The 26,304-nt window shown below is 44.3% G+C and overlaps 1 protein-coding gene across 6 annotated transcripts in view; it reads left to right on the top strand.

Annotated features, from left to right (window-relative positions):
- Positions 1-26,304, top strand: part of SNX29 (sorting nexin 29) — a 579,583-nt gene that overhangs the window by 21,545 nt on the left and 531,734 nt on the right. For 5 of the 6 annotated variants that reach the window (XR_006267027.1, XM_043455630.1, XM_043455632.1 and 2 more), the window contains exons 2-4: positions 1,578-1,642; positions 4,231-4,283; positions 25,059-25,183. Coding sequence is in view for 4 of the 6 variants with exons in the window: in XM_043455630.1 (XP_043311565.1) it covers positions 1,578-1,642; positions 4,231-4,283; positions 25,059-25,183 (243 nt within the window). In the remaining 2 variants the exon portion in view is untranslated. Of the gene's footprint in view, positions 1-1,576; positions 1,643-4,230; positions 4,284-25,058; positions 25,184-26,304 lie in introns of those variants that run through there. The other variant, XM_043455631.1, reaches the window with a different exon arrangement.

Raw genomic sequence — 26,304 nt, 5'->3', positions numbered from 1 at the left:
CCTGGGCACGGTTGTTAGCGACTGGGTGGCCCTGGCATGACTTGGATGGAACTCTGAGCATCTCGCGCTCTCTTTAAAACAATATTTATCTGTCTATTTATCTGGCTGTGCCAGGTCTCAGTTGGGACATGCAGGATCTTTTCGTTATGGCATGTGAGATCTAGTTCCCTGGTTGAACCTGGGCCCCCTGTTCTGGGAGCCTCTGGACCACCAGGGAAGTCCCAACACTGACTTCCCTTGTAACCCTAAATTTGGGTCTCCTGTGAAACAGCCGTGTCCAGTGTCTGGTGTATCATAATACGTAGCCACATCTCTGTGGATTGGAGTCCCCGGGCCCCCTGTGGAGCATCAGATGTGGTTCTGACGGTGTTCTGCCTGGGCCTTTGAAGTGGCCTAGCTGCCTCTGTGCTCATTTGCTCAGCTGCGTCTGATTCTTTGCGACCCCGTGGACTGTAGCCCACCAGGCTCCTCTGTCCATGGGATTCTCCATGGACAAGAATACTGGAGCAGGTTGCCGTTTCCTACTCCAGGGGATCTTCCCAACCCAGGGATCGAACCCGCATCTCCTGCATTGGCAGGCAGATTCTTTACCACTGTGCCACCTGGGAAGTTGGCTTTGCCCCACACCCTCTTAAATGGTGTATGCAATGTGTATCAGTTGGGAATGCTTTTGACTGTAAGTAACCACCCAACGTACAGGGCTTGAACAAATGGAATGATTTGTTCTGTGAGAGCTCTGAGATTTCTAGTGTTGGTTCAGCGGCAGAGTGACATCAGGGCTGGCGTCTTTGTGATTCTCTTGGGCTTCCCTGCAGACGCTGCTCTGGCTTCCCTCAATGTGTTTAGGAAGCAGGCATGAGGGATGAAAGCAGGAATGAAGCCATTAGCATCTGTCCTTTTATAAGGATGGCACAGTTTCCCCAGGTCCCTACCAGCACTCTTCTGCTTACATCTCATCAGCTGGAACTTCTTAAGGTCAGCCTTAAAAGAGAGGCTGAGTAATTAGGTTTTTCGTGGGAAAATGATGTTAGAGATGATGGTGAGGTCAGCCAACCAGCAGTGCCTGCCGTACTAGGCAACCTATGTTTTACGTTAGATTATTGGTTCTCAACTGGGGGCAATTCTGTTCCCCAGAGGATGTCTGGCAGAATCCAGAGATTTTTGTTGCCACAACTGGTGTGTGTGTGTATGTGTGTGTGTGCATGCGCGCACTAATGGTATCTCGTGGGTAGTGGCCAGAGATGCTGCCAAACATCTTAACAGTTCACAGGGCAATCGCAGAGAGTTATCTGATCCAAATGTTAGTGACACCAAGGTTGAAACACCCTTAAGTTAGATCATTCCAGAAACATCATCCAAATTTGGGGAACACGAGTTTAGTTGCTTTCCTGTGAAGTAGTGACAGGAAAGTGGTCAGACCTCATAGTACTGGTGCAGATTATTGATACGTGGTCTTGTTATTGGTTTTTTTAAAGGGAAGGTTGATGCTGGCTGAGAACAGCCAAATGCTGCATGTCAGAGAGTCTTAGTAGAAGGTGAATGTCAAACAGAACTAATTAAGCCCTATTGCCTTCTAGGAACACAGAACAATGACATGAAAAGACAGTTTCTGCTGGAGCGACTGCTGGATGCAGTGAAACAGGTAAGAAGAAAGCTCGTGTTGGACTTTGAGTTCAAATCACAGTGTCAGGTGATGAACGTAGAAGTCATTTCTGCCCTTCTGTCTACACAGACCTACTTCTGCCTTGAATCTGGAAACAGGGAGGCTAGTCATTTCCCCCAGCAAGTGATAGTGATCAGAGGTGGGGTAGAGGGGCTCCTGTGTCCTGACATCCTAAAGCCCCCGGAGGACCCACCCCCATCCTTCAGTGGTGTCCCTTTGAGAAGGGCATTAATGTGGGTTTCAAAGTCTTATTTCCAAGCAGTTTTTTTTTGTTTGTTTTTGCTGTGCTGCATGGTTTGTAGTAACATGCATGAACTAAAATCCCCAGATTGAACCCAGGCCCTCGGCAGTGAGAGCAGGGTCCTGACCACTGGACCGCTGGGGAATTTCCAAAGCAGACCTGGGTTCGATCCCTTGTTTGGGAAACTCCCCTGGAGAAGGGAAAGGCTACCTGCTCCAGTATTCTGGCCTGGAGAATTCCATGGGCTGCAGTCCATGGGGTTGCAAAGAGTCGGACACGACTGAGCTACTTTCATTTCACTTTCTAAGGCTGCTGCAGTGCTGGTTGGGAGTTAGGGCCCCCGTGAACACAAGAACAGAAACGAGGCCATGCTCAGGGCTGTGTGGAGTCTCCAGATGGGCTCTGCTTGGTTTGGTTGACACTGAGTGGGTGCCTGGCCTTTGGCTGGGTGTGGAAGCGGGCGTTGACACGCGGCTGGCCTCAGGTTGTCTGCTTTCAGCTACCCGACAGGCTTCATTTCTTGCACGTTCATTGTGTGTCTGGCACTCCGCTGAGTGCTTTCCATCGACTCCTTCCAGCCACCCTGTGAGAAAGTTCTTGCAATTATTGCCATTTTACAGATGAGGGAATGAAGAACGGAAGCTCAGGTCCAATAACTTGCTGCCGGTGTCATAGTTAATAAGCAGCAGAGCTGGGATCCAGCCCTAGGAATTCACGTTTCAGAAGGGGTGACTGGCATTTATCGGCGTGTCATCACAATATAGGGAGATAAATATGTCCTTTAATGGAAGTGCCTGTTAAGGGCTGATATGAGCTCAGAGAATTTAGCATCTGCCCAAGCCTCGAGGCATCCAGGTATGGCGGAAAGGACACAGACTCAGGTGTAGCTGGATTGGAAGGCCAGCTTTGTCTCCTGACAGCTGTGTGTGCTGGGTCAACTTACCCAGCCTCTCTGAGCATCCTTCTTCTCTTTAATTGGGTCAACCATCTCTATAGGGCTGTGGAGGGAATTGCTTTTGTTAAAGGGATAAAGGGCCATGGCCAGCACCTGGTCCCCAATAAATGCAGAGCCAACGTTATTAGTTTTTTTCTTTCTTTGCTCCAGAAATGGAATGCAAAATAAGATGAAGAGTTAAGTCCAACCACTTCAAATGTAGCAGTTAAACAGAAATAACTTGGATCTTCCACCCAGAGCTATTATTACTATTTGGGAGGCTGAAAGTGTTGTACATATGCCTTTTAAAAACCAACTTTAGTTATTACAGTGCTTGGCAAATAGTAATTTCTCAATACATAAAATTTAATAGTTTAGTTTTCTTTAATATCTTGAGTGTTGAGATTGAAACCCTATTCAATTTAAGATTTATTGGACTGGGTAACCTGCTAGTTTTTACTTCATGTTTTGTTTATTATGTGTATCTTTTCATATGCATGTGGAACACACTATGATTTCTTAGCTTCATTAAGAAATTAAAATTTTTTCAAGTTGGAAAGAAAAACAATAATAGCCAACTTTATAGAGGTGTGATTTGCATACAATAAAAATACCAGTTTTAAGTGTGCAGTCCTGGGAGTTTTGACCGGAGTATCATTTAAATTTCTATATACACATACACATATCCCTACACACATATATGATCATAAATTTAGGAATCTGGTAAACTTGCTACCCACAGTGGAGGTTCTATACCTTTGAAAGAGAGTAGTGGAGAGTGGTAATGGTTGTACAATGTTGTGAATTGAGTTGCATAACTAAAAATGATTGAAATGGTAAATTTTATGTTATCTACATTTCAGCACCGTTAGAGGAAAAAAAAAAAGTTTGCTTTTGTTTCCACCCTCCGCGGGTGAATTGGCATTGAGCACAACCAGAGGGCTTGTTGGAAGCTTGATGTATGCTGTCATGACTTCATAGCAGCCGTAACAACTTTGGGCCCTGTCAGAAGGGAACCGTCGTCATCACAGATTTGTGGCAGTTTTAATTATTGCCTGTTAAGAGCTCTGTGTTATTGACAGTCAGCTGCTGACAGATAGAAGCAGCTTCCTAGAGAATCTGCAGATGGCTCTGTTTTCCTTTTAGCGCCGTCTCTGCACAAGGCTCCCTTCTGTACAAGCAGGAGGTAAAAGGGCTTCTTCCTTCAAATGGCGGCTGGAAGGCTGGGGTGCCCGCCGTCCCACTTCTTGGGCTGACCCCCAGGACTCGGGGATGCCCTGACTCGGCCCCCAGAGTTCCTGGCCCCGGGTCCCCCCAGACCCCGAAGGCCCCTGGCGGTGGTTTTGTGTGTCCATCCCAACAGCTGATCTCAGTGACTTTCTTTTTCTGCAGTGCCAGATCCGCTTTGGAGGGAGAAAGGAGATCGCCTCAGATTCTGACAGCAGGTAAATAATGTAGCCTCTGAAACCCGTTACCCTCAAGGCCAAAAAGGTAGCCAGAGAGTCACCAGCTTTTATATTCTGCCACTGTAGCCAAGTGGGGCGGTGATTACGTTACCAAGTTTGAGTTTGGACGGCAGGCCAATAATTGAGAGATGAGTTGTTGGGGCAAAGGATAACGGCTTGATTCAGAAAACCAGCTAACCAGAAGATGCTGGGCTTGTGTCTCCAAAGAACCGTCTTGCCTGAGTTAGTATTCAGGCTCCTTTTATAATAAAAGGGGAGGGGATAAAGTCAACACTTCCTGGCTCCCATTGGCTTCCAAAGGGATGTGTTAATTTCTTCTTCCTGCGGTCATTCACTGGTGGTCCTGCTCAGGAGGTTTTCTATGAGCTAAACAAAAGTATTTTAGCTTTATGCTCATTACCTGGGAAGCAGGGTTCCCAGAAATGGGCCATTATGTGTAATTTAAACTTCTAGGTAACATCCTTTTAGTGATTAACTTGTAATAGAATGCAAAAATTCTTCCCTATTACAATTACATTTGGGGGGGAGTGTGTAGATCTATACAGGGACTACTTGTTTAAAGTACCCCCAGCTCCCTGTCATCCTCTTTCTAGGAATCTTCTCTGAGGGAATTACTTGAAATGCCTTTCCACGTGACATTATTTTCACAGTAATTTATAATGATGAAAACTCAGAAATCTGAATGCTCAACATTTGGGAAATGGTGAATAATGAAGCATAGTGCGTCAGTAGTTTGAAATGTCCTATAGCCTGTTACACTGATGTCCATACAGAATTTGATAAAAGCAGAAAAATGCAAATGTAGGAATTTAAAAGTAATACATTTAGTAAAAATCAAAAGAGCAGAATGCAGAGTTAATATGGATGCAGAGTGATCCTCCATGTATTAAACGACTGTGGCAAAAAACATACCTAAGTGTAAATAGAGGTCATGTTGAGGTTAAGACTATTGGGAATCTGTATCCTTTCTGATATATTGTCACATTTTATACTGTGATTGTGTGTCCCTTTTATAATGAAAAAAAGTCCTAAAAATGGCCATTGACCTTCATGACCGAGGAAAGGCTGACATGACTGCATAAGCGTGTATAAGAGACACAGGCATTTGCTGGAAATGCCCAGTGAAGTTCAAGGCTGATCCGTGCTCTGCGGCTAGGGAAGAGCAGGAGGAGCCTTCCGACAAGGAAGAGACGGGAGGGAACTCACTGCCCCGCATTCGTCTCAATCTGGAGCCGTGCGTGCTCCCTCTGACCCTGACCCTCCCGGCCCAGCCGGTTCCTCCTCTGTCCCTCCAACCCTTGCCCTTCTGTCGGCACTTTACCAGCCCTGAGCAGAGCGTGCAGCGCTACGTGTTCATGGAGTTACGGGGACTGTTTGAAACCGGTGCAGATTTAAAATTCTACTCCTCACCCCTCCAGTCTCTGCCTCTTCTTCGCTCAGTTTTTCTCCACAGCACCAACTAACGACTGTATATTGTGCTTTTTAAATTTTTTATTTCGTTTCTTCCAGTTTTCCCATGCCACAGTGTCCACTCTGCAGGCAGAGATGTTTGGCTGTCTTGTTCAAGGTGCATCCTCAGTGCCTGGGAAGCATCTAGAAGGTGCTCAGGGAGAGCCGTTGTCTGGTTGATGGTGTGCGTGGCTTCCTACCACACATGGTCAAGGGTGTAAAGATCTGTGAGCTCAGAGGGCAGAGGGGCAGCTTCTCCATTTTTTTCTGAGTATTGTGCACAGACATTCTGTGCCTGTCACTCTTGAGGTTCTCTACCTGTTTGTGGCATTAGATCATTAAATTGATTGATTGCTTTAGTTCTTCCCGAGGGCCTACTATGGGGCCTGACCTCCATCAGTTCAGGGGTCCTCCTTTTGGGACCAGGATCGTCTGCATGCGAATGGGAGTCCTTGATGTCCTGAACCAGGAGGTAGATGTGTGTGTATTTGTGTGTTTATGGGTGCGTGGGTGTATGTACTCAAGAGTTCCCTATCACTTTTTTTCGTAATTATGCTTTTTATTTCCTTTGAGAAGCCATCTCTGAATGTTAGATGAACATGTTCTTATATAAAGTAGAGCTTACCATTATAACTTTCATTCTGTAAACTGTTGTATTTTATAGTAGAATTTACAAAGTTAATTCCTTCTATGGTATTAACTGTGGTTTCCAGCTTCCAGCGAGACCCTGCCTCATCATGATAATGATAATTATTGTCTCTGACTGTCCTGCCACTCCTTGTTTGTGTTGATTCCTGGTCTCAGGGCAGCCCCAGGAGGAGCAGAGGTATAATTCTTTCTTCACAGATGAGAAAACAGAGGCCCAGAGAGGGAAGCTAATACAGCCTCGATGTACCTTCTCGGGAATGTTAGGGTTGAAGGTTGAACCCTAGTTTCTTGGGCTCCAAAATCTATTCTTTCTGTGTTATATCACATTTAGTGATTGCATTGGTTGTGAGCTAGGTTAAAATTTTTTTTGTTTTTTTTCCCCCTAAAGGGTTCCTTCTCAATATCCGAGTCTTGTTCTCCTCTTGCCACGTGTCTGGCTAAAGGCGGCACCACCTTTGTGTAGGAAAGGCCACATCATTGTCCTTATTGGGTGAGAAAGTCTAACCTCAAGAGGGAAAGTCAGTGACTGTGTTAAAGCCACTGTCGTGAGGTCTGAAAGGAAAGGTGGTTCGCCTCTCTCCGCACCCCTTCAGACAGCCTGGCACCAGGATGGATCTCCAATCCATTGACTTCTCTCCAGCTCCCCAGCTGTTGCCCGTCGGGGTCACCCCGTGGCTCACAGGGCGGCTGCCGTGGACCTTCCCCCGTCTCCTTTCTTGCCCTGCCTCCTCTGCATCCATCCAGCTCTGCAGAAGCAGATTCCCGTCCATCACCCCTCACCCTGCCCCCGGCCCCACGGAAAACCTTCCACCGCCTTCTCTTAGCTCTTGGGAAAAAGACCCACATGCTTAACGACTGGAGGGCCCCCAGCTCTCCCCTGGCTCTGTGCCCCTGCCACCCTGGCCCGGCCTTTTCTGGTTTTTGTTTTTTATTCTTAAAGCCTGTCAGTCATTTTTCAGGGACGCCTTCCAGGTCCCTGATATGAATCCTCCACACTCTTCTCCAGCCCTGGCCGCCTGGGCTGTCTTCCTCGCTCCGTACCAGGGACTGGCAGATTCTTGCTGCTACGGCTCGGATTTGTCCTCAGGCTGTACTCTGCTGAGCTGGCTCCGTACTGTTCTAGGCTATAAACCTCTGTGGGATGAATGCATTCCGTCTGTCTGCTCAACTAGATGACCAGCTGGAGAGAAGTCTGGTTTGCTCACGCCGCTTCCACAGTACCTGACACATACAAGTGCTTGTGTGTGTGTGTGCGTGTATGCAAGCACGCGCTGAGTTGCTTCAGTCATGTCCGACTCTTTGCAACCCTATGGACTGTAGCCTGCCAGGCTTCTCTGTCCATGGAATTCTCCAGGCAAGAAATTCTCCAGGCAAGAATCCTGCATTGGCAGGCAGGTTCCTTCTCCCTGAAGCCACCAGGGAAGCCCAACAGTGAGTCACTGAGCACCTCCTTGGTGTGATGTTCTGTGCTCGACACTGGGGCTTCCAGAGTATTTCTGACATGTTTCTGCCCCTCAGATGACTCCGTGTCCACCAGGGAATGTAGTCCAGTGAGGCGGCGATGACAGAATGTGACCCTGAGGGTGACATCTTAGGGGCTGTTGGATGCGCTGCACAGCCCGGGCTTAGAATGTTATCTCTTCTGCTTTCCAGCCGCATCTCTCAACCTTTCTAAGTTCGAGAGTTTCAGATCTACTGGGACACTGTGGTTTATAATAAGAAATGTACATTATTGCCCCATTTCTGGTACCACGCTCTTAAAACCCCTGAAATTTCCAAAGCAATGAGAGCCAGAAAGGTGTCTTTTGTAATGTTAATGCAGTGACTTTGGAAAGCACTCGAGGTTGGGGGCTGGCTGCCAGGAGGACCAACCGCGTGATTAAGGGGTTGGAACTTTTCAGTTCCATCTCAGGACCACCAGGGAGGGGAGAGGGCTGGAGATGGAGTTCAGATGCCAGTGGACAATGATTTAACCAATTAAATCTATATAATGAAGCCTCCATAAAAATCTCGGGGTTTAGAGAGCTTCTGCGTCAGTGAATACTTACAAGTGCAAGGTGAGTGGTCCACTGGTGGGGGTGGCCCACTGGAAGCCCTGTCCTCTCTTCCCGTATCTTTCTTCTATCTGGCTGTTCCTGAGTTACCTCCTTTTATAATAAACCAGTAATCTAGTAAATAAAAGGTTTCTCTCAGTTCTGGGAGCTGCTCTAGCAAATTAATTGAACCCAAGGAGGAGGTCATGGGGACCCCTGAGATACATAACTGGTCAATCAGAAGCGCAGGTGACAGTCTGGACTTGTGATTGGTGTCTGAAGTGGTGGCTGGGGCAGAAGGTGCTACCCTGTTGAGGGCCCACAGTGCTGGCTTTCCACTTATAACAGCGATGGAAGTTTTCCCTTTAAAACAGGTTTATACACATGGAAAAAGTGAGCTGGACTCAAGACAAGTAAATAATAGAAACATCCTCAGGGCCTTCCCTGGCAGTCCATGGGCTGAGACTGAACCTTCCACTGCAGAGGGCGAGGGTTCGATTCCTGGTCGGCGAGCTAAGATCCCACATGGCTCACGGTCAGAAAACCAAAACATGAAGCAAAAGCAGTGTTGGAACAAATTCAGTAAAGACTTTAAAAATGGCCCACATCCAAAAAAAAAAAGGGAAAGAAAAAGAAATACCCTCACAGATGACAAAAGTGGCCGAGGTCTCCGTGGATGACTGAAGTTGAGGAAAGAGAGAGCTGGTCAGAACTACATGATGTTCAGTATTCTTTGGCTAAAACACCGATTGCAAAGCATGTCTGTCTCTGTGTGAGAGATTTGTTTGGTTTTGCAAGATGCAGCAGCCCTCACGTGAAGTATAAAACAACGTTGATAGGAAAGCAAATGACAGGCAGGCCTTGTTTTTTCCCCATCAGATTTTGTCCTCCATAAACCTCTTGGGAGGAAGAGGTGGTGGTCATAAGGCTCCATCCTGCACTCACTTCTCCACTGTTGGCCTTGTTCTCCTGCTCCGTTTTCTCCTGAGGACAAGGACACATTCTTGTGCTTCATTAAACTGATTGCTTATTCCATCAGTCACACTGGTCTGTGGGGAGGCAGTAACATATCTTTTGAATAGTTTGCCTTCTAGAAAGAATGGCCTAAGAACTAGCCGGTGCTGAAGTGCCTTTGAAGACTACATTCACTGGTGCTCCACTGGTACAGCTTCTTCCCACGTGGGATTACAGAAGACGCTAACGTTTCTCGTGGGTTTAGAAAGAGCAAATCTAAACCAGGGGGCAGCAGAGTGAGCGTGGGGTATGGAGCTCAGAGCTTGAGTCCTGGTGTTGCCAGTCCCTGGTTGTGTTGGACAGTGGGCGAGTTTCTGACTTCCTTGTGCCTCAGTGTTCTCATCTGTAAATGGGGAGAGTAGTGATAATATTCACTCCACAGAGCTGTGAGTTAGTTCATGTGCAGCCCTTAGGTTAGTGCCTGGCAGCTAGTAAGTTTCTAGCAGTTGTTAGCTGTTGGGCTTTCCTGGTGCCTCAGATAGTAAAGAATCTGCCTGCAATGCAGGAGACCCAGGGTTGATCCCTGAGTCAGGAAAATCCCCTGGAGAAGGGAATGACTACCCACTCCAGTATTCTTGCCTGGGAAATTCCATGGACAGAGGAGCCTGGTGGGCTACAGTCCACGGGGTCAGAGAGAGTTGGACACAACTGAGCGACTAACACTTTTACTTTCAGTTTTCACCGCCATTATAATTTTCTGTGAAGTGTCTTGACACTTGGTAAATATTCTCTGCACATGGGTTTCTGCCATTGTGGGTGGCAATGAGTTGGCTTTGGGTATTTGCCTCATTTAGACAGTGTAGATTTTTGTGACTCATTCAGGTGACTATGGCAGAAGAAATCAGAGGGAAGCATTCTCCTTTGAAAACATGCCCGGGAAGAGTTCTTGTTTTGGTGATTTTTCTTTGTTATTGTTTAGTCACTCAGTCGTGTCCAACTTTTCTGCCACCTCGTGGACTATAGCCCCACCAGGCTCCTCTGTCCCTGGAATTTCCCAGGCAAGAATACTGGAGTGGGTTGCCATTTCCTTCTCCAGGGGATCTTCCCAACCCAGGAATTGAATCTGCATCTCCTGCATTGGCAGGCGGATTCTTCACTGAGCCACCTGAGATTTTTCTTTACCTGTTAAGGAATTTGAAACTGTGTTGAACTTTTTAGGAAGCTAAAGAACGAAACCAGCTGCCCTTTGCTGTTCCTTAATGTTATTTCCGAGACAGCGTTGAAAACTGTCCTGTGCGTCTCTCTGGACACTTGTGAAACAGAATGGCTGTTTCAGACATTCCTTTTCCTCTTTTAAATGTCTCTGGATGTTGGTCATGTGTGTTTCTTTTTTCTTTATCCAGTTCTACCACTGTATTGCCACCAACCCATCTCCCTCCACCCTCGTGCACACATGCTCGGTCATGTGACCCCATGGACTGCAGCCCGCCAGGCTCCTCTGTCCATGGACTTTTCCAGGCAAGAATACTGAAGTGGGTTGCCATTTCTTTCTCCATCTATTTTTTTTTTTTAATGTTCAGTTCGTCACAGATTTACCAGCCTCTTAGTGGTTTGAGGCGTTGACCGGATATTCTGATTCTTCTCATCCTGGCAAAACCCCCTGGGGTTCATTAATTGGATTTCTTATCTCCGCCGCCTGAGCACTTGCTTTCCACCTTGAGGCTCTAGCAGTGGATAGTTCCATATTACATTTGCTTTCATTTTACTCTATGGATCAAATGAATTGATTTCTTTTTGAGGAAAGATTATTTTTAGCAAATGGGGGGAGCCCTAGGGCATTTAGCAAATCTGAGCACATTTCCATCTGAATTTTAATAAATATTTGTGTTTTTATATTGATAGTTGTTGAGAGCAGTGCTAGGCCCATAGGGAATCACGTGTCAGCACGGTCATCATCGTCATCACCACCATCCTGGTGTGGAGCGAGGCCTTGAACATGAGCGGTGAGCTTTGGAGGCAGGCATACTTACCTGCGTGCTCAGCCGGTCCACAGATCACCAGTTGCGCATGTCTGCCTGTCAGGTGGCACTCGTGGTTAAGAACCTGCCTGACAGTTCAGGAGATAGAGGAGACCTGGGTTCGATCTCTGGGTTGGGAAGATTCCCTGGAAGAGAGCAGAGCAACCCACTCCAGTATTCTTGCCTGGAGAATCCCGTGGATAGAGGAGCCTGGCGGGCTACAGTCCATAGGATTGCAAAGAGACAGGATTGAAGCCTCTTAGCATGCATACAAGTGGCATCTCTAGACCTTTCTTGCACCATCTGTAAAATGAGATGATGAGGGTTTTCCTGGTGGCTCAGTGGTAAAGAATCTGCCTGCCAATGCAGGAGACTCAGCTTGAATCCCTAGTCCAAGAATATCCCACATGCTGTGGAACAGCTAAGCCAATGCTCCATTCTATTGAGCTTGTGCCCTAGAGACCACGCTCCACAATAAGAGAGGCCACCACGGTGAGTTCACAGGCCACAACTAGAGAGCGGCTCCTGTTCATGGCAACTAGAGAAAAACCCTCGCAGCAGTGAAGACCCAGCACAGCCAAAAATAAATAAATAGATAAATAAAATAAAATAGGTAAACAGATAATTAAAAAAAATTAGATGGTGATCGTGGTACCAACTTCCTGGGATTGAAGTGAGGATTAGATATAATAGTGTTTGCTTGACACACCCGGTGAGAACTTAGTAAGTGTAATCCATTTTCTTCCTGTGACTAGACATACCAGTATTTTGGCTAATTTGGAAGCTAAAGGCTAGAATGATTCTCGTTAATTCCTTCATTCAGCAGATACTTATTTATAGTCACTGAGTTGGCATTGGCGCTGCTAGCCGGATGAGATGGTTGACGTTCTGAAGGAACCCAGGGTTGAGCCTGGGCTGTGGACGTGTAAATTGCAGACGGTTATGGTGGCCTGTAGTAATAATTACGTAGTATAGACTTGAGAGGCGAGTACAGGGTCTTCAGTTGTCACATGGGCAGGATGGGACTTCTAGGCGGCGGGAGTAGCAAATGCAGGGGTGTGAGAGAAAGTCTTGGGATTGCGGGTGGTGTGTTGTTTGTGCCGGAAGTTGGGCTGGAAAGTCAATAGATTCTTGACTTGCTGTCATAGGGAAGCATTTGCACTTTATCCGATAGAGTATTATTTTTTAAACTATGGCTATTTGTATAAGATTTTCACAATTTTTGCCACTCCCCTGTACCGTTTGTGCCAGAGATTGGCTTGAGGTGGAATTTTAAGGCCCCCCTTGTCTACTCAGGTCTTGTCGGTGAAATCAAAGATTGATGGCTGCTGAAATATTTTTCTTGACATAGTAAAATGATTAACCTGAAAAATGTTCATGTAACCCTAAAATCATGTCATGTAACCCGAGCAGAATGTGGCAAGAAGGAAAATGATGTTGTCAGGTTTGCGTTTCAGGAGGGTGGCTTCTGCTCAGCAGGCCGGGGGGGTGGGCCAGGGAGATGGGGTCGGGGTTGCAGTGAGAGGGGGCTGCTCCGCGCAGTGGACGAGGAAGCTGAATGGAGGTGGTGGTGCTGGGAGAAGGGCCAGAAAGCTTAGGGTGAGCCTGGATGAGGCTGACTGACCCGGGGATGAGACCTAAATGCTCTGGCTCTAAGGCATGGCCAGAAACCAGAACAAATGTATATTGTTTTAGATTTTGTTTATTTTTTTAAAAACAGTATTTTTTTTTTGGCTCTAATAATAGGCTGCAAATTTTATTCTGAGCCGCCTTTGCTTTCCCGGAGATATATCTGTACTGCGGGATGGCCTGCATCTTACCTGTTTCTTATTGGAGTATAGTTGATTTACAATGTTGTGTTAGTTTCAGGTGTAGGGCAGACTGATTCAGTTTTGTGAATATATGTTGGTTGTTGTTTTGTCTCCGAATCATGTCCATGCAGCTGCATGGACTGTAACCTGCCGCCAGGCTCCTCTGTCCAGACGATTTTCCAGGCAAGGATACTGAAGTGGGTTGCCATTTCCTTCTCCAGGGGATCTTCCCGACCCCGGGATTGAACCCGCAGGCGATTCTTTACCGCTGAGTCAGCAGGGAAGTCCATCTATCTACCTACCTATCTACTCTTCTGTAGGTCCTTTTGCCATGTAGGTCATTACAGAATACTGAGTAGAGTTCCCTGTGCTATACAGTAGGTCCTTATTATTATTTTATGCAGAGCAGTATCTATACACCAGTTCCAATCTATCTCTCCCCCACAGCCCCCCACCTCCTCCTGCCCAGTAATTGCAAGTTTGTTTTCTACATCTGTGCCTGTATTGTTTGCTGAAAGGAAGCTTTTGGTGTGGAGTTTTCTTTCTTCCAGGTTATGGACTCTGACCAAACTGGGAGACCCATTGGCCACTGGACCTGACGTCACGTCTCTGCTTCCTCATTTCCCGTTTATTCCATCCTTCCACATTGAGGGGCTCTTGGCTTTCTCCATCCTCTTTCTCCCTTTTGATTTATCAGCTCCCTAGACTGATTCCTTTTCAGCTTTCACCTCCCATCCCTGACTTTGAAGCTCCTCATCTGCCAAAAGAATCCCAAATGCTAGCAGGTGTTTGCATCTGGACCAAAGCTTGAGGGTCTGTCTACCCCAGAGAAGACAGTTGCTGTGTTTTTATATGTGTGTGTTTTAATTAATAAATTAATATTGATTTATTTGTCTGGCTACACTGAGTCCCACCAGGGAGGTTCCTATAGTTGTTCTGTGTTTCTTTTTTTTTGGCCAAGCTGTGCAGCTTATGGAATCCTGGTTCCCCAACCAAGGACTGAACACACACCTCCTGTATTGGAAGGGCAGAGTCTTAACCACTGGACCACCTGGGAAATCCAGTTACTGTATTTATTTTAGTAACTTTTAAAAATGGTCAGAAATGATTTAACTCATTTAAAAATTGGTTATTTTTCCAATTTCTGGTTCCTCTGGTAGAATATTCATCTGATTTCTTTTTACATGCCCATCTGCCATCCTCAGGCCTAATAGTATCTTGAAAACTGTTGGCTTGTGAGTTTTCACTGTTACCAAGCTTGCATTTTCTTCTGGTTCTTTGTTACCTGCTTTTTTTTTTTTTCTTCCCCTCTTTTTCTCTACCCCATCTCTTCTCTCTCCCTCTGGGTAACTTACATTAATGATCAAGAATCATTTGTTCTGTGTATTTCTCCACATTCTTAGAAATAAAATACACATATGTATATATACACACACGTACACAGGATTTATTGCCATTGTCTTCCAAAAATTCAATTATATATAATGTTCTGTATTTTCTCTCTTGGCACTATCCTGTCAAATCCTTTGCAAGTTAGAGTTCTAAAAATTCTTCTTAAAAAGCTGCACTATATTGTATTATGTGAAATGTACCAACAGTTGCCTACGAAGTAATACTGACTTTATGTCCAGTTTTTACTACTCTGGATAGTGAAACAGTAGACATCGTTGAGCATCTTTTCTCATGTATTGAGGTTTTATTTGTTTGGCAGAGATTTCTGGGAGCTGAGTTGCTGGGCCAAAGAGAATGCGTTTATTTTTAACAGTTGTGGTCAGGTATCTTTCTAAAAAACTTCTACTTGGTAGTGCATGAAACTACCCTTTTCTTCCTTTCTAATAATAGTTCTGAGTGTTGTTTTGAAGTTCTGTCAGTCTGATGGGTGAAAAGAGGTGGCTCACTTGTCATTGTAATTTGCATCTGTTGATTGCCAGTGAGTTTCAGTTTTTTATTTTTTTAAAGTTTGTTGGCTATTTGACTTGGCTTTTTTGTGCAGAGGTGCTTCATATTGTTTGCCCTGTTTCTTGTTGGATTATTTGTCCCCTTCTCAGTTTGTGAGAGCTCTTTGTGTATGACAGTATTTAATTAACCTTTCACCTGTTTTTTTGCATGGCAAATATTTTTCAGATCTGTCCATTATCTTTGTAAGCACAGGTAATAGTATCTATTATAATACTACGTTGAAAATTAAAAAAAAAAATTATTTTTGGCTGTGCTGGGCCTTCATTACTGCATGTGGGCTTTGTGTAGCTGTGGCCAGCAGGCTTCTCATTGCAGTGGCTTCTCTTGTTGCGGAGCACAGGCTCTGGGCTCACCGGCTTTAGTAGTTGTGGCACACAGGCTTAATTGCCCCAAGGCATGTGGAATCTTCCCGCATCAGGGATCGAACCTATGTCCCTTGCATTGGCAGGCAGATTCTCAACCACTGGACCATCAGGGAAGTCCTTAAAATTTTTTATACAATTAAATGTCTCTTTCCTGGTCCATATACTATCCTTCCAGTTTCTGGGTTTTCAGTGTTTTATGATCTTCCTCAACATTAGAGTGTGCGTGTGGTCTTTTACATTTTCCTGTAAGGTTTTTATTGTTTACAGTTAAGCCTTTGATCTATCTGGGATTTATGTTTGTATAGTTCCTGGGATAAAATTAAAACCAGTTTTAGTTTCTTCTAGATGGATGCCACCTTTCTCAGAGATCTGTTTGTCTCTTTATCTCTGGTCTGCTGTTTACTTGCGTTCCATTTACCTAGCACAGAGAGAGGATGCTCTCGGCCAAAGCGGGGAGGACTGATTGAGATCTCCGCGCTGATTTGATTCACTGGCCCACAGACCCCTGGCTCAGCAAGGAGTTGGGAGAGAACCTCGCATGTGGGCGCTGCCGTGCTGTGGGTGAGGAGCCCAGCCTCACCTCCCAGCCCTCATTACCCTTCTCTAGATGCGCTGGCCTGAGTTTCCAAGGGTGCCTCCATCCTCTCACATGAGTGTAGATGACGCAAATAACTGAAGCCCACTCCTCTTCCTCTTTCTCTTCTTCCTCCTTCAGATAAGAATCCTACCATTTCTATTACTCTGTAATGTGATTAAAAAAAAAACTCCAAAAACCTGGGCATGTATTATAGACCTTGTTCCAGGTCACTGGGTGACATAATGGTGCAGCCTGCCATCAATGGCTTCTTCATAATAAAGATAACAGCCAGTGACAGTTTTCACTGGGTAGTTCCATCGACTGTGAGGCACACCTGGATTTCCAAGACCTTAAAATGTGGGGAGAAAGGTGCTGCTTAGGTTGTTTAGATTTGGCATCTCATTCTTTTAAATTTTCTACCTAGTGTTTGGTAGTGTGGCGGTCCTGTAACTTATTAGTGTTTTCCTGTTAATGGGCGTTCAGGTTGTGTCTAGTTTTGTTTCTGCTTTTGCTGTTATAACAGTGCCACAATAGAGATGTTTGTGTATATGTCTGTCTTTGCCTTCTCGTGCTTTTATATTTGTTTATTTCGGCTTTTAGTTCTGAGATAATTATGGAGGCACAGGCAGTTGTAAGAAATAGAAAGATCCCATTTATCTTTTACTCAGTTTTCTCCAGTGGTCTTACCCTGTAAAATTCTTGAATGGTAGGTATTTCAAATTTTGCTAATTTCACTTGTGTGTGTGTGTATTGAGCTCTGTGCAGTTTTATCACTCTGCAGAGTGATGTGTTCACACCACAGTCAAGATACAGAATAATTTAATCACCACAGGGTTCCTCCTGTTTTTTTTTCTTTTCTTTTTTTTTTTAACCATACCCACCTCCCTCCTGTCTCCTCCCTCCCCATCCCTAACTCCTGGCCACTACCACTCTCTTCTCCAGTTCTGTAATTTTGTCTGAATGTTATGTAAATAGAATCATGCAGTGTGTAACCTTTTGGGACTGACCTTTTTTTTTTTCCCCCTCCAATCAGGGTCATTTCCTTGAGATTCATCCAGACTGTTGCACTTATCAATAGTGTGTGCTCCTTTTTGTTGCCAAGTAGTATTCTGTAGTCTGCACGTACCACAGTCTGTTTATTCACTGGAGGACGTATGGGTTGTTTTCAGTTTTTGGCTACTGTAAATAATGCTGCTGGAAACATTTATGTGCAGGTTATTGCCGTGAACCTAAGCTTTCATTTCTCTGAGATAAGTACTCAAGAACGCAGTTTCTGGGTTGTATGATGGTTGCATGTTTAGTTTTATAAGAAATTGCCAACTGTTTTCCATGTTGACTATACCATTTACATTGCCTCCAGCAACGTGTGAGTGATCCAGTTCCTCTGCATTCTTGTCATCTTTTAATATTCTCATGATTTTCTATTTTAGCCATCCTATAGGTGTGTAGGCATATCTCACTGTACTGTTAACAAGTGCATTTCTCTAATGGTGAATGACGTTGAACTTATTTCCATGTTCTTGGATATGTGTATCCATCCCTCTTTGGTGAAATATCTGTTCATGGTTTTTGCTCATTTGTAATTAGTAGTGCTTTTATTTTTATAGGATAAATTCCTAGAAGTAGGATTGCTGAATCAAAGGGTCTGTGCTTAGTTGCTGTCCGACTCTTGGCGACCACACAGACTGTAGCCTGCCAGATTCCTCTGTCCATGGGAATTCCCAGGCAAGGATACTGGAGTAGGTTGCTATTTCCTTCTCCAAAGTATCGTCCTGACCCAGGAATTGAAGCTGCACCTTCTGTGACTCTGCATTGCAGGCGGATTCTTTCCCCGCTGAGCCATCTGGGACAAAGGGTATATAGGCTTTTAAAAAAATCATGTTGCCTGATCTCTTTGTAGAGAGATGTAGGAATTCACATTCATATTCCTATCAACAGGACCCACTTATTTGTACTTTTGCTAGACCTGTGACTGGTTTTTAATTGATAGTCCCAAGTTGGTATCTTAGTATTGCAACACTTTTTTCTCACTAGTGAGATTGAATATCTTTTCTGTGTTTGTTGGGCAACTATATTTCCTCCTTTCATGGTTTATTTGTTCACTTTCTTTAATAGTTTTTTTATTTTTGGAGTTGCTTGTCTTGTCCGTCTGTAGAAACTCTTCATGGCCTTTAATTTTTTTTCCAGTTATGTGCACTGTAAATATTTTCTCTAGTTTATCATTTATTGCTTTACCATATTTATCGTATCTTTTGCTATGTTGAAATTTAACTTTTTTGTGTGGTTAATTCTATAAACCTTTGACATTCTGCTTTGAGAGTATCCTATCCTTCAGTTTTCCTGTATTTTTCTCTAAGTTTTTACAGTTTTATTTTTCTCGTTGGTGTTTTTCAGTTGCTAATTGTGTCCAACTCTTTGTGACTCCATGGACTGCAGCACACCAGGCTTCCCTGTCCTTCACTGTCTCTAGGATTTTGCTCAAATTCATGTCCATTGAGTTGGTGATGCTACCTAACCTATGCCTTCCTCTTCTTTTGCCTTCAGTTTTCCCCAGCAGCAGAGTCTTTTCCAATGAGTCGACTCTTTGCATCAGGTGGCCAAAGTGTTATTTTTCTACACTTATGTATTTTCTTGATCTTGACACACACTTATATATTTTCTTGGTCTTTATGCATGTGGAATTTAGTTCTGTGGTTGTTTGAGACAAAAGTTTATTCTTCCTTTTCTTTCGGCCCTATAACTACTTGTGTCAGTGCCGCTGTTAAATAGCTCATTCTTGCCCATCTGAATTGAAGTACTTCCATTATTATATATAAAATGTTTCCATATTTATTTGGGTTTTTGGGGGCAAGGAGGTTCTCTATACTGCTCTATTAATTTGTTTATCACTGTACCTAAAACCACACTGGACCAAGTTCTTCCTGTGATTAGTATTGGAATTGTATTAAATGTATATGTTAATTTGGGAAGAATTAACATTTTTATTTAAATAAGTCTTCCCATTTAGGAAAGCAATGTTTCTACTTATTTTGACCTTTATACCTTTTAAGAATATTATGGTTTTATTCATATAGGACATGTATCTTTGTTATTAAAAATATGATTTATTTTACTTTTGTTACTGTTGTGATTGTTGTTCCCCTCCACCATTTTATTGACTTAAAAAATCAACTTTTAATGTTACTGTTTCTTTTATTGCAACATTTAAAATTTGCTGGTTAAAAACATTTTTATATCTTTTTGTAGGTCTCCTTTTTTTGGCTTAGCTTGATAATCTATGCTTTTAAAAAATGCCATTTCAGATTCTCTGCAAATAATGGTTGCGTGATTTTTTTTTTCTCAGTATAACTTTGATGCCATATTTCTTCATTCTTTGTAGCTCAGGGTAGCAATGTTTCTGGTTCTTGAGACATGAATACTTTTTAAATGCAAAAAAAGAAGCTAAGTGAGAAAAACATAGAGGTAAGAAAGACATCACCAATAATTATTTTACCAAGTTGCTATTAATTTTTTACATAATTCCCTTCAATTTTTTTTTAGCATAGTTGGAAACATACTTAATATACAGTTTCATACCCTGCTTAAGTTTCATTTCATATTATAAACCTGTTGGCTTATCATTATAAACTCTTGATAAATATTTTAAAGGCTAAATGGTGGGAGGGGGGGATCGGGAAGGGGAACACATGTAAATCCATGGCTGATTCATGTCAATGTATGGCAAAAACCACTACAATATTGTAAAGTAATTAGCCTCCAACTAATAAAAATAAATGGGAAAAAGAAAAAAAAAAGGCTAAATGGCATTTGATTATATGTTGTATTATCATTTAACCAATTCCCCAAGAGTCAAATCTTTATGTATTTTTAACTTTCCACAGTTGTAAAGGATGTTTTGAATATTTTCATTCTTAAATCTTTATCTGACTTAGAGATTACAGTTGAGGATTGATTGGTGCTAGTAAAATCCAGACAGAAAGGATGTGCACTTTTCTGAAAATTTGTAACACGCAAATGTAGGGCATGGCCCATTTCAAGTGACTGTCATGTGATGGCCTTGCTGTAGCAAGGCTAGTTGATTGCACTGCCTTAAATCTGAGATGTGGCTAATGCTGTTAATGACTTGTTTTTTTTTGGGGTACAATTGACTCTGTTCTAGGTCCAATCGACTTTGGAGCTTTCCACATGACGACAGTCCAGTCCATTTTCACTATTGTACTTGCTCTTCACCAAAACATTCCAATAAAGCTGTAACACAGTGAAAGGATTAGTTTGAAGTTATGCCCTCTGTCACCAGGTTAATTTGATGTGGTTCTTAAAATGCAGCTTTTATGACTGATCCTGTCTGTCTCACATTCACCATAAATGTCTCATAGTTGCCATAAAAAAGTACAGGATTCTTATTAAAGATTAATGTGTCAGGTTAAGCAGTCTTGAAATATAGGACGCAGCTCAGGAAAACCAGTGCCTGCAGAATTTTAGCAGTAAAGCAGTTAAGCTCGTGCAAAGTCCAGCTGTGCGGCTGGTGGTGGTGTGAGACAGTTTTAGCAGGAGAAGGTTATTTCAGTTTTAGCAGGAGAAGGTTATTTCATTTTCCACTCGTTAACTCCTTCACTCCTTCATCAAGCTTTTACTGAGCACCCTGAGGGCAAGTTTTATTATTTTTTTTTTTAAGCAGCTTAATTGAAGTCTAATTTACTTACCATAAAAATCTACTCCTTGTATCATGTACAATGTGGTGAAATTTTCAAAGTAAATCTATAGAGTTGTGCAGTCATCACCCCAGTTCAGTTTCAGAACATTTTCATTACCCCAAAGAGTTTCTTTATGCCAGTTTACAGTTAATCCCCGATTCCAGCCTTAGGCGAGCACTAGTGTAATGGGTTGGCCAAAAAGTTCTTTTGGGTTTTTCCATAAGATGTTAGGGAAAGGCTACCCACTCTAGTATTCTGGCCTGGAGAATTCCATGGACTGCAGTCCATGGGGTCGCAAAGAGTCAGACACGACTGAGTCACTTTCACTTTCACATAAGAAGTTTTGGCCAACCCAACACTTGTAGTTTCTTTTTTTTCTTTTTTTTTTTTCATTTATTTTTATTAGTTGGAGGCTAATTACTTTACATTATTGTAGTGGTTTTTGTCATACAGTGACTTAAATTAGCCATGGATTTACATGTATTCCCCATCCCGATCCCCCCTCCCACCTCCCTCCCTACCCGCTCCCTCTGGGTCTTCCCAGTGCACCAGGCCCGAGCACTTGTCTCACGCATCCAACCTGGGCTGGTGATCTGTTTCACCCTAGATAATATACATGGTTCGATGCTGTTCTCTTGAAACATCCCATATTTACCTTTTCTTGACATTTCATGGAATCATACAGTGTGTGGCTTTTGGGTCTGATTTCTTTCCTTTAGCATAGTGTTTTCAAGGCTTGTCATTGTAGCATGTGTCAGTACTTTATTCCTTTTTATTGCTGAATAGTAGTCCATTGTGTCAATATAGGGGCTTCCCAGGTGGCACTAGTGGTGAAGAACCTGCCTGCCAGTGCAGGAGATTTAAGAGACACAGATTCTATCCCTGGGTTTGAAAGATCCCCTGGAGGAGGACATGGCAACCCACTCTAGTATTCTTGCCTGGAGAATCCCATGGACAGAGGAGCCTGGTGGGCTGCAGTCTATAGGGTCACACAGAGTCGGACATGACTGAAGCAATTTACCACACACACGTGCATGTATGAATATACCACATTTTATTTATCCACTCATCTGGTAAATAGCTGTATACATAAAAACTTGAAGTGATTTTCTTGGCTGGTGCTTTTTAAAAAAAAATTAAAACATCCACTGTTAAGTGCCCCGCTTAATTAGAAACATGGCCAATTCATTAACTTAGATAGATGTGAGAAAATGCCTTGGAGGCAGCCGGTCCTTCCCCCTGCCCCCAACATGGGTCTCAGAGAGTGCTCAGTGGAAAGCATTCTGGAAAATAGGAGAGACTGGGCCGAGAAACCAGTGAGCTCCATGAAAGCAGGCGCCCCTTTCATTCTGCAGGAAGTGTCATCTTGCCCTGAGTCAGATGAGAAGAAATGGAACACCTTCAGGTGACATGATTATAAGTCAGTACCCATAGCACGCCCACCACAAGATGAAGGGTGTAGGTTACTGTGGTTGGACAAAGGTCTTCTCTTTGGTTCCCTAGTCTTAACTGACCTGGATTCCAACTTATACAAGATCTCCAGAGATGCCCCTCTTACCTAAGTAGACATCAAGTCCATGTTCTGAGTTCTTCGAGGGGAGGGACAATTCTGGTCACATATATCACAGAAGCCAGGCATCCTGCCGGGTGCTGGAGCAACTAAGACGATTGAGGCGTGATCCTGGCTGTCAGGGAACTCGAGTTAGCCAGAGGAGACAGCGGTGGAGAGCAGATTGTTCACAGAGAGATTGGCCAAGTGCTGCAGCATGAGGAGGCACTCAGGAAGGCTTCCTGGAGGAGGGGATCCTTGAGCTAAGTCTTGAATGACCTGTAGATATAAGCTCAGGTCAGATGGGGAGGGTGAGAAATAGAATGACCTTCAGTAAGGCAGACATTGTGTAATAAACTAATTATAGGACTAACACCCACCTTGGTTTTCTGCTGTGTTGGGTTGATTGTGACCTAGGTGCATCTGGAAGGTAATACTGCTGATGTAACCCAAACCTCAGGAGCTGAGTTAGTGCTGTTCCCCTGCATTCCATTCCCCTTAGAGGCCAGATTTTATTATAGAGTTGGCGGGGCAGTTTTTGACTTGTGCATTGGAGCCAAACAACCTGACTAGGATTGTTGAGTTAATCATTGTATTTGCAGATGATTCGTTTAAAGATATTGGCTGTGGTTTAATATGGAGACCTCTAAACACAGTCCAAGGTTTTCCCTCCACCTCCTCACCCCACCGCCCTGAGACAGGGCCGGCCCTTGGTCAGGCTCCATTTTATCATGCCTCTGTTTTGGTTTCTGTGGGATTTAGTTTTGGCGGGTGTCCTAGCTTTACAGGGAGCCCTCAGAAGTGTGCCCCTGTGGATATACAGAAAGACTAGCATGTGCACATCTAATGTTTGAGTGACATCTGCCCAGCGAAAAGGGTTGTTTCAATGTGGGGGAGTCTTCTGGGACCAAGGTTCATCACCCTTTCACATACCCACTGAAAAAGCACATACAGAGCACACGCTGTGTACCAGGCCCTGAGTGAACTGGGTGCAGGGGACCCAGGAGGACCGGTAGGAGTTGGCAGCCAAATAGTGTAGGTGAGGACACGTGTTAGGTTAGGGATGCAAGAAGGGACTCCTTCCTTTGGAGGGCTCACTTTGATCCTTGGCAGTAGTAGCCTGGAATGCTGGGATGGATTAGTGATGTCTGCCACAGGCACAGACTAGAGAGTCAGTATACTTGTGCTGTGTGTTTGCTGATACTGTGTTAGGGGTTCCTGGTATAGACAGAACACTTGAGTAAAGGTGGCATATGGGAGAAAGTGGACTTTTGTCTTAGAATAAAGCTTGTTTGTCATGGTATGGAGTGTAGTGGGAACTACCTTGGATAGCGTGGGAGTGGGTAGGAATGGAGTACGGATATTGCTGTTAATTACATACTTAATATGTGCTCTTAAGTATCTCTAAGCCTCAGTTTCCTGACATGTAAAATGCAGGTAATGATACCTGCCCCAATCATATCATCATGGGAGGAGCTAGTGAAATCATGCATGTGAAAATGTTTACCACCCACAGTGATAAACACTTGGAGTATAATTACTACAGGTGTGGGAGTGGGTGGGGCAGGAAATGCCTGCAGTTGGGCAGGGATGAGCCAGCTGGTGGTGGCCTCAGGGTCTTTGCATTGCACCCCTCTGCCCAGCCTGCTGCCTCTTGTCAAGTCTAGGTCATGACTCTAGGGTTGCCTTCCTTCAGGCCGCACCGTCTAAGCCTGTTCTTGCCTTGGCTGTATCTGCCACCTCATCTTGTTTTATTTCCTTCTAAGTTCTCATCAACTGATAGGATCTGTTTGGCTTGTTTGTGAATCTCTCCCTGCTAAGGGAGAGAGAGAGACCTTACCTGTCTCATTCCCATCTCTATATCCTCAGAGCCTAGAACAGCGCCTGGCGCCTGGGACAAGTTCAGGATTTCTTAACGTTTGTTGCCTGAGTGAACAAACGGAAGCGTTTCTGAGGTCCACAGATCCAGTTGGGCTGAGGGCCTGGGAGTCCTGGGAGGACTGTTAGGAATTGAGTGTGGTTATGGTGACCTCATCTCTGTGAACATGGTCCTGAATCTCCCCTTTCTTTGGTTATTGAGAAATAAATTCAATTAAATGCACAGTAATTGTAACTTAATTGAAAATTCCATCAACTCCAGATCTGCCTTCAACAATGTAATCTCTTAACAACAAAATAAAGAACAAGAATCAGAATTCACATTATTTCTTCAGGGTATGTAACAGGCCATGAAATTACACAATGTTTCCAATTTGGCAGACCTGCGAATTCAATCTCTTAGAAGATAATCTTGTTTCATAAAGGACATGATATGAATTAGAGTTGAAACTTGTGAATTGGATACAAATTAACACCCAACCCCTCCCTACATACCACTGATTTGTTTTTAAATTGGTTTTTTTTCCCCCCACCCCGGCCGGCTGGCACCAACTCCATTTCCCCTTGTCTCTTGTGAATTGTTACTGTGCTTTCACCAGTCTGATGAACAGGGGCTGGACTGCGGGGCTGCCCCGAGTTAACCTGAAAGGAACATAGATGGGGAGAGCTAGTGGGGAGTCAGCTACATGTCAGCTGCCTGCCTGTAAATCCTGGTGTTTAGTGTGTTCCTTTATTAGCTCCCCAGGGAGATGCGGCTGCCACCCTGGTTGTTTCTCTCCCTTCCCGGGGTGGACTGATGAATCACTGGTTCTCTTGCAGGGTAACCTGTCTGTGTGCCCAGTTTGAAGCCGTCCTGCAGCACGGCTTGAAGAGGAGTCGAGGGTTAGCACTCACGGCGGCCGCGATCAAACAGGCAGCAGGCTTTGCCAGCAAAACCGAAACAGGTACTGCTCGGCCGGGTGAACCCCAGAGCATATCCCTTCCTCTCTGCCCTTTTAATTTTTATTTATGTTTTAGTAACAAGCAAGGCAGTCATTGTGCGGGACTGCTGGGGGCGGGAGGCCCGTGGTGATGCGGAAATCCACGGTAAGGATGTCTCACTTGAAGTCAGTACCTGTGTTATCTGGCATGTTAATTGAAAGGAAGTCACCCTTTGTGCAGAATTCTCAGAGACACGTGTTGTGGTCTCAAGGGACTCGGTGGGGCCTGCCACTGAGGTGCTTATTTTGCCAGCGTGGTGTAGCAATTGCTGAGAAGTGAATAATCTGTTCTGATTTGATGCACAAGGATAGCACAGCATTTCATAATTAAATCTGTCTTCAGTTACAATGACAGAAATCAGGCAGATCTCGGAGCTTAGAATTCTACCACCGTCCATTTTAAAGTTGTGACAGCATTTCCCTTGCCCTGTGCTCCTGTGTCTCTGAATGACAGGAATGATGCTCCTAGTGATAACTCTTAGCACCCATGGGTACTCTGTGTCAGCCTGGCATGTTGTTCGTCTTTCATATAAGTTACCTCGCTCAGCTCACAGGACAGCGCTGCGAGTGGTCGGGATCTTCATCTGTGCTCCTGCGGTGCAGCTGTCATTTGTTCAATGGGTTGCTTTGGATCTGGACTTTTTTTTTCTTTTTTCTTAATTAATTTATTTTTAATTGAAGGACAATTGCAATATTGGTTTCTGTCGGGATCTGAACTTCTTTGTTTTTAATATTTATTTATTTATTTGTCTGTGCTGGGTCTCAGTTGTGGCATGTGGGATCCAGCTCCCTGACTAGGGATCGAACCCGGGACCCCCCTGCATTGGGAACGTTGAGTCCTCGCCACTGGACCACCAGGAACGTCCCTGGATCTGAACTTTGAAGTGTATCATGTTGTATAAAAACCCCCCACAACCCCGATTTTGAAGAGCAGGTTCTTTAAGACCCCGTTTGTGGGTGCCACCTTGAATTCCTGAATTTTGCTGCTGTGATGTCAGTGTCCCTGCTGAGTAAAACGTGTCACCTCTGCTCCTCCGCCTCCTTTCACATTGAGAAATCAGCCTGGCCATGTTTGGTAGAGCCGT

The sequence above is a fragment of the Cervus canadensis genome, chromosome 32, assembly GCF_019320065.1.
Source record: "Cervus canadensis isolate Bull #8, Minnesota chromosome 32, ASM1932006v1, whole genome shotgun sequence".
Lineage (NCBI taxonomy): Eukaryota > Metazoa > Chordata > Mammalia > Artiodactyla > Cervidae > Cervus > Cervus canadensis.
This window is presented reverse-complemented; position numbering and strand designations above follow the sequence as displayed.